This window comes from Scyliorhinus canicula, chromosome 22 (genome assembly GCF_902713615.1).
Source record: "Scyliorhinus canicula chromosome 22, sScyCan1.1, whole genome shotgun sequence".
Taxonomy (NCBI): Eukaryota; Metazoa; Chordata; class Chondrichthyes; order Carcharhiniformes; family Scyliorhinidae; genus Scyliorhinus; species Scyliorhinus canicula.
In genome coordinates this window covers 16,430,350-16,439,266 of record NC_052167.1, presented here as the reverse complement: position 1 = coordinate 16,439,266, position 8,917 = coordinate 16,430,350, and the positions used below count along the sequence as shown (strand labels likewise).

The following is an 8,917-nucleotide window of genomic DNA, read 5'->3' as shown; positions in this document are numbered from 1 at the left end:
GCAAAGGGGAAGCGGGAGAACACGTCAATGAAGTTGAGGAAATATGTGTTGCAGTTGGTGGAGGGAAGGGGCCCTTTGAAATCGATACTGAGGCGCTCAAAGGGCCGGGATGCCTTTACCAGGGTGGCCTTATCCGGTCGATAGAAGTGCGGCTTACACTCCGCGCAGAATGGGCAGTGCCTGGTCATGGCTCTGACCTCCTCAGCTTCCGAGGAAGCTTCCTCGAGTTGTACAGAGATTCGATGGCTCACCCGGGCATGGAGGAGGCTCTTCTTCTGATCGTCGGAGACAGAATGCGAGGAGAAGGCGGCGAGGTAGGCCTCGAAACAGCGGACCCAGTGCAAAAAAATCCCTTTTGCCTCCACGGCTTGTGGATCGAGTTCCAGTTGGCCAGGTTTGAGGGCCGATTCCATAGTGGCGTTGTAGTCAATTAAATTGATGCGACCATCAATTCACGTGAAACAGGGAGTAGAAGTAAACTGTGGCTCTAATCGACTAGAACAGTGCCTGCCTGCGACTGCTCTGCTACTGAGAGCCGCCTACAGGGCAGCTGCTCTTTATACCTCCCCTCAATGGGTGGTGCCAGGGGCGGAGCCCACAAAGGCACCAATACGATACATTCCAGGTAATACCAGGTAATGATCCCTGGTAGAGCCCACATGGGCAACAGCACGATACAGTTACATACATGGTGAATGGTTAATGCAATATGTTCACCACACTATGCATGATGGATAAGGAAGGAATAGAAGTGTTTGAAATTATGCTGAATGTGAGGACATGTGGAACCCGAATCTATTAAGTTTGACATCTTGGAAGAATATTCTGTGCAATAGCTATGTATATATTATCAGTTTGAAGTTTTAAAAAAGTGACACTGATCGATTTGAGATCGAACTGTGATAAAAGGTGAAGACTTGAAAGTTTAACATGTCATAAGCAAACTTGCGAAAGGGGACAGAATTACACTTGGTACGATAAATGATTGGGTCTGAGCCAAATTAGGAAAAGAAATAAACCTGGATCTATGAGAAGTAGGTGAGATTTGGTGAATGTCTGTTACTCGGCAGCTCAATGCCATGTTATGGCACGGTACGTTTACAAAGAGCAATTATAAAATTTCAAACAAAGACGTCCCGATTCCGTAAACAGCGGGTCAGTCAGTATCTGTGGAGAGAGAAGTGGAGTTAGCGTTTCAGGTCACTATGAAGGTTCGCAGACCTGTAAAGCTAACTCTGTTCCTTTCTCCACAGATGCTGCCAGGCCTACTGAGTATTTTTGGCATTTTCTGTTTTGATTTCAGGTTGGGGTTCCAGCATCTGCAGTATTTTGCTTTTGCTTTTACATTGCTATAAAATGCTGTGGACTTCAGTAAGGCTTTTGACAAGGTTCCACATGGGAGACTGGTCAACCAGGTATTCTTCACTGCCCATGGGATCCAGGGCAATTTGGTGCATTGGATCCAAACTTGACTTAGTGACACGGGGCAGAGGGTAATGTTTGAAGGCTGTTTTTGTGACTGGATGTCTGTGTCCAGTGATGGACCACAGGAACCGGTGCTGGGTCCCTTGCTGAATGCAGTGTACATTAATGATCTAGATATGGATGGGAGGGGTATGATCAGCAAGTTTGCAGATGACACAAAAATTGACGGTGTGGTAAATAGTGAGGGGGAAACCCTCAGATAACAGGATGATATGGATGGGCTGGTCAGAACAATGGCAAATGTATTTAATCTTGAGAAGTGGGATGTGATGCATTTTGGGAGGTCGAACAAGAGAAAGGAATATACAGTGAACGATCGAGGAAGTACAGAGGACCAGCGGGACCTGGGTGTCCATGTCCAAAGATCCCTGAAGACAGCAGGACAGGTAGATCAGGTGGTTAAGATACTTGCCTTTATTAGCTGAACCATAGAATATATGGGCAGGGAGGTTATGATGGAGCTGGATCAAATATTTGTTAGGTTACAGCTGGAGGACTGTGACCAATTCTGGTCATCTCACTATAGGAAGGATGTGATTGCACTGGAGAGGGTGCAGAGGAGATTCACCAGGATGTTGCCTGGGCTGGAGTGTTTCAGCTATCAAGAGAGACTGGTTAGGCTGGGGCTGTTTGCCTGAGAGCAGAAAAGACTGATGGGGAGACCTGATTGAGGTGCAAACATTTTGAGGGATGTTAATAGGGTAGACAGGAAGAAACACTTCCCCTTAGTAGAGGGGGAAATAGCCAGGGGCATAGATTTAAGGGAAGGGGCAGGTTTAGAGGGAATTTGAGGGGAAACTATTTTGTCCAGAAGGTGGTAGGAATCTGGAACTCTCTGCCTGAAAGGGTGGTAGAGGCAGCAACCCTCATGATACATGAGAAGTATCGAGCTGAGCACTTGAAACACCAGAGCATACCCTTGTATGCCAAGGTGCCAGTGCTGGAAAATAGGATTAGAATAGATCGGTGCTTGATGGCCTGTGCAGACAGGATGGGCTGAATGGCCTCTTGTGGTGCTGTAAAACCCCATGACTCATAAGGAACAAATATTATTATATTATTATTAAATATTAAATATTAAATATTATTATATCAAAGCAGATCACTACAAAGTTATATCTCCTAAAGTAATCCTAAGAATGAAAAGAAATGAAATGAAATGAAAATCGCTTATTGTCACAAGTAGGCTTCAATGAAGTTACTGTGAAAAGCCCCTAGTCGCCACATTCCGGCGCCTGTCCAGGGAGGCTGGTACGGGAATCGAACCGTGCTGCTGGCCTGCTTGGTCTGCTTTGAAAGCCAGTGATTTAGCTGAGTGAGCTAAACCAGCCCCAGAAATCCATGGTTACCCTCTCAATAGAAGGTTTGAGATCAGAGGGCAGCATCAAGGTGCACGATGCAGCACTATGTACACTTGGTGTTGGCACTGGTAACACCTTCCACTCAAATGCATCAGCATTGACTTCATGAAAAGCTATCCAGCACCATATTTCCAAGCATTAAGATTCACTTGTCTGCCAGGACCCGTTTCAACTTTACAAAACATGGCATATACTTAATATTACAACAAATTTTATTCAAAGCTAATGAGCAGACAGGAAAAAAAAACAGAACTTCTTCTGAGGAATATTCCAGGAGAACATTCAGTTCTGCCATAATCATTGCCAGAATTGAACTGTTGGGATCTTAGGAATCAAAGAGGTAAACACCATGTTCTAGTTGTTAAAGCTGGCTTATATTACCCATGAGACGCGTTTCTGACTATTTATGTTCGGGAATGAGATTCTACATTAATTCACCGGAACTGTTGCCTTTTTATAATAGATAGGGTAGCACTGTGGTTAGCACTGCTGCCTCACTGCGCCAGGGAGCTCGGTTCGATTCCAACCTTAGCCGAATGTCTGGAGTCTGCATGTTCTCCCCGTATCTGCGCAAGTTTCCTCCGGGTACTCCGGTTTCCTCCCACAGACCAAAAATGTGCAGGTTAGGTGGATTGGCCATGCTAAAATTGCCCCTTCGTGTCCAAGGATGTGCAGGTTAGATGGAGCTGGGGAGTTGGCCTATAGGATGCTCTCTCAGTGTGTCAGTGCAGACTCGATGGGCTGAATGGCCTCCTTTGCACTGTAGTAAATGTATGACTTCAAAGCCAATCATTAATGATTCCTGCATCTGGTCAGAGAGCATGTGTTGAAGTGGAAGTATACCATGGCACAGCAGCAAAACAACACACTCAGATAGAAATCCCTCTTCCACTATTTCGACAAAAGATTATTTAAAATCATATTTATATATTTTTAAAAAGTAAACACGTCTTCATTTCAATAACAGTTCATTCCCAGGATGGAGTGAATATTTGTCCCAGTGCTCAAACGGATCTGAATCTGAAAATGGCGGTATTCCTTGACAGTAACTATTGTTACAAAAATGACTACACAGTCACCAACTTGGAGACCAGAATGGGGGGCACTATCGCCTCATGGACTGCACCAGCTCAAGAAGGCATGGAAAAAAAATGCAGGGTTTGCAACATCACCCCTGTCTTGTAAAACATTGCTTTTACAAATGGCAAAAAGAACTCCATAATTGATGTGAGTTCAACCCCACTGCCGAATTTAGGCATTGGGAAAATCACTGACAACTCTTGGTGTCCCACTCCTAGCAGAAAGATGGTTCTCTGAAATACTGGATTTAAAATTAGATCAACAACTTTTCATGTTTCGATATATGATGATTCTGAGGTATGGAACATTGATATTACAGAGGAAGCTGTTTGCTGGAATCAATAGCAGAAAACATAGAAGTCACTTCCCTGTAGCAAGTGAACACGGCAGTTGATGTGCTCCAGAGGGGCAAAGGGGTAAAATATGTGGACCTGGCTATATATTAAAAACAGGAATTGTTCTAAATATCCCCAGTCCCGTGCTGCAGTTAATGAATAGATCTGGAATGGTGAAGTTCCGAATTATTATTGACACTGTGGAAAAACTAATCATGTTCCCTGACCAATCCCCTAAAGCAGAATCTGTACTTTGAATGGAATAGCCAATCCCTCCACTGCAGAATAATATTTAACTGGAAATTCTTTTGAGAACGTTATCTGAAGTCCTGTTTGGCTGGAGTTATTTTTAGTTGTTTTTTTAAAAAAACATTGCCACTTTAAATGCAGAGAAGAACTCAAGAGAAAAATGTGTGCGTCATTGATCGCCCAGCTCCCCTTCAGAATAGCAAGGAGGAAATCTGGGATGTTGCGGTGTTCCTGTACTCTATATAAGGAGCTGGGAGGGCACTGACTCTGCATTATTGCAGATAGACCGCGCCAGCAGCAAGATGAGCTACTGCTGGGATTCTCTGAGCACTTCTCCATATCGGAAGATGCCCACAGATCCCTCCAAGAATCTGTCTAGGAACCTGGGGTACATAACCCCGGGGTTCAGAGCCCAGAACTGGGCCAGGGGAACTGGCAGTAGTTTCAGCTCGTCTGTGAAACGCAGCAATGTGTCCAGTGCGCGGGGCTACAGGTCCTCAGAGAGTGGGGAACTCAATCACTCTTCCCTCTTTAACGAGGACTGCAAGGTGGTGGGTGTCAATGAGAAAGAGCTGATGCAGGGTCTCAATGACCGCTTTGCCGGCTTCATCGACAAGGTCCGCCAGCTGGAGCAGCAGAACAAGGGGCTGGAGTGTGAGATCGGGGAACTGAGGCAAAAGCAAACTTCTTCCACTCGCCTCTCTGCCATCTACGGTCCAGAGATCAGGGAGCTCCGGGAGCTGGTCCAGGAAGCGGAGAGCCAGAAGACCCAGGTTCTCCTGGACAGGGAACACTTGGGGGAAGATCTCCAACAACTCAAGGGCAAGTTTGGGGAAGAAGCTCGGCTCCGGGACGAGCTGGAGGGCAACATCAGAATGTGCAAGAAAGAGACGGACGAGGCTCTCCTGGTCAAGTTGGAACTGGAGAAGAAAGCTCAGTCCCTGGCCGAGGAGATTGCCTTCCTGAAGGGCAACCACGAGGAGGAGTTGGCTGATCTGTACTGTCAGATCCAGGCATCGCAGGTCAGTGTGGAGATGAAAGATTACCTGAAGCCTGACCTGACAGGGGCCCTGAGAGAGATCCGAGCTCAGATGGAAGGGTACACCGATGTGAGTATGCAGCAAGCAGAGGAATGGTTCCGCTCCAGAATGGCCAAGCTGAGTGAAGCAGCAGAGGTCAACAATGAAGCCATCCAGAGCACTCGACAGGAAATCACAGAGTATCGCAAACAGCTCCAATCGAAGAGCATCGAGCTGGAGACAGTGAGAGGAACCAAGGAATGTCTGGAGAAACAGCTAAACGACATTGAAGAGAGACATGATGCTGAATTAGTCCATTATCAGGTGAGAATGTGTTCTGCTTTGCTTGACTCACTACCCACTGTCTTTTGTGATCTATTTTAAATACAAAAACACCTTGTCTTTTACAGGATACCATTCAACAACTAGAAAACGAGCTAAAAACCACAAAGTGGGAAATGAGTCACCACCTGAGGGAATATCAAGACCTACTGAATGTCAAAATGGCTCTAGATGTGGAGATTGCCTCCTACAGGTAAGGCTCACTCTAACCTGCATTCAGCAACATTGGCAGTTGTCACTCACCATGGAAAGAAATAAACACCCTGCAGAATACAAAAACTCTCTGAAAATACGCTGCATGGGTTAAATAGTTTGCGACATGACTTGTTCCTGAATATGATTTTCAAACCACAAGCAGCTCAAGAAAGATATTAGCGCCCCTCAATTTGCTGCAGCAGGGTTAATGAATTACATCAATAAATGATTTCCGGGCTGTGTTCTGCCTGTGAGTGGCACAAACCACAAAACAAAACCCCGGAATAACTCAATCCCAGACCGGCCATATGACATTCCTCGCAGTTTGAAATGGCCCAGAAACCAACCCCACTAAAATGATGTCAAAAGAAATGACAGCTGCAGTGATCTTGAGGAATAAGCCAGAGGACAAACTGTGCATTTATTCCAGTCAAAGTGTTTCCCTCTGCAATCTGTTTAAGTAAAAGTGAAGGTGAGATTATTTAACCAGGGGAATCAAATAGCACCGAATCAGAACATGGTTCACTTCACCCCCAGAACCTGGTGAATAGATCATCCTGTCCATTTCACCCAGGTAACTCCGGATCACTGTTCAGTTAATTACTCTTGCAAAGGGGCAATTTGCAAAGTGGCAGTTGAGGGGCAATCTGTGCCGAAAGGGTTAACAGCAGCGGAGATTTGAGCATTTGGAGTTTTCAGGAATGCAAGCTATTCCAATATTCTGAATCATGTAAATGTGTGGTTTGTTTGTTTCCCCCCTCTCTCTCCCTGTGTGAGGTGGGGTGAATTCGGGAGCAGTGTTCAGTACAGCTGCAGGATGTTTGGGATGCTGCAGTTTGCTGGTGGGAGGGGGGTAGGCTGCGGGAAAAAAAAAACAGCAGCAAAGTTGGTGTGCGAAAGCGACACCTCGCTGGCCAAATGCGGCAAGTTGTTCTGCATGAAAGGAGGGAGGGAGACTGCCTCACCAGTCCCCACACAGCCACAATGGGGACGTAACAGTGCAACACACATAGACATTCACATTTAAATTCCATTCCTTATATTCCAGGGATGAAATTGTCCCTGACATATTTTGGGCACAAGCGTTTTGACGCATTTTCGAACAGTTCTCCCAAAGACAGTGAATTCTCTTTTCAAAAACCACACGAATTCACAAAGATTTCTATCATCGTCTTGCAACGAATTAAACACCGGATTCAATTTTCTTCAATGTTGGAGCCACTTGGCTCCAGTCTTGAGGTTTTAGAAAAACGAGCCATTTTCCTCCACGTTTCTGAATCTGGCAGTTTTGTGTCCATTCCCAGTGGGATCTGACTGATTCATGAGGGAATTGTCCAATTTGGCTGCAGCACCATCACCTGGGGACAGACTGTGCAGGAGTTTTTTGCTGAATTAATGCTCCGTTCGGCATCAATATGGACAGAAGGTCCATGAAGTTCCACCCTGAGCAAGGTCCATGAAGTTCCACCCTGACATTATGTGGAGCATATTTAAGATAAAGTGCTTCAGCCTCACTCCAACAAAGCTTCGTGGATTTAATAAATTAACGGCGTGTCATTAAAAATATCTTAAACTGGAGGTAACTAACTGGAGGACACAGGATGAGGGCACGACTGGGTTTGTCTGTGATACTCTGTATAAGATACGCCTTTATTATTTAATGATCCCAAGAACGAATTTAACAAAATATATGATACCCCTATATTTGTCTGATCCTTTACATATGATACACTTCTATTTATCTCTGATAGCCCTATATTTATCTGATACCCTATATATCATAACCCTCTGTTTACCGATGATACTCCAATATATGATACCCCTATATTAGCCTGATACTCCGACATATAATACCCCTATATTAACAAATGATACCCCTATATATGATGCCCCTATGTTACCCTATGATACCCCATATATAATGCCCGATATTTGCCTGATACCCCGATATATGATACCCCTATATTAGCCTATGATACTCCTACATATAATATCCCTATATTAGCCTATGATACCCTATATTTCATACCCCTATATTACCCTATGATACCCCATATATATAATACCCTTATATTAGCCTCTGATACTCCCATATATAATACCCCTATATTAGCCTATGATACCCCTATATCCCATACCCCTATAATAGCCTATGATACCCTTATATATTAAATACCCCTATATTACCCTTTGATACCCAATATATATAATGCCCTTTATTAGCCTATGCTACCCCTATATATGATACCCTTATATTAGCCTATGATACTCCCATATATATCACCCCTATATTAGCCTATGCTACTCCCATATATATTACCCCTATATTAGCTTATGATACTCCCATATATAATACCTATATTACCCTATGATACTTCCATATATATTACCCCTATATTAGCTTATGATACTCCCATATATAATACCCCTTTATTAGCCTATGATACCCTTATATATAAAATACCCCTATATTACCCCATGATACCCCATATATAATGCCCTTTATTAGCCTATGCTACCCCTATATATGATACCCTTATATTAGCCTATGATACTCCCATATATAATACCCCTATATTAGTCTATGATACTCCCATATATAATACCCTAAATTACCCTATGATACTCTTATATATAATACCCGTATATTACCCTATGGTACCCCATATATAATGCCTTTATTAGCCTATGATACTCCCATATATAATACCCTTATATTAGCCTATGATACTCCTACATATAATGCCCCTATATTAACCTATGATCCCCTTATATATACTACCCCTATATTACCCTGATACCCCATATATAATGCCCTTTATTAGCCTATGCTACCCCTATATATGATACC

At 43.9% G+C, this 8,917-nt stretch overlaps 1 protein-coding gene across 1 annotated transcript in view; it reads left to right on the top strand.

The window, feature by feature from the left end:
* The first annotated feature begins 4,695 nt into the window (after positions 1–4,695).
* Positions 4,696–8,917, top strand: part of LOC119956236 — a 75,289-nt gene continuing 71,067 nt past the window's right edge. Inside the window, exons 1-2 of the mRNA XM_038783271.1 lie at positions 4,696–5,853; positions 5,940–6,064. Coding sequence (XP_038639199.1) covers positions 4,813–5,853; positions 5,940–6,064 — 1,166 coding nt within the window. The 5' untranslated portion in view covers positions 4,696–4,812. The remainder of the gene's footprint in view (positions 5,854–5,939; positions 6,065–8,917) is intronic.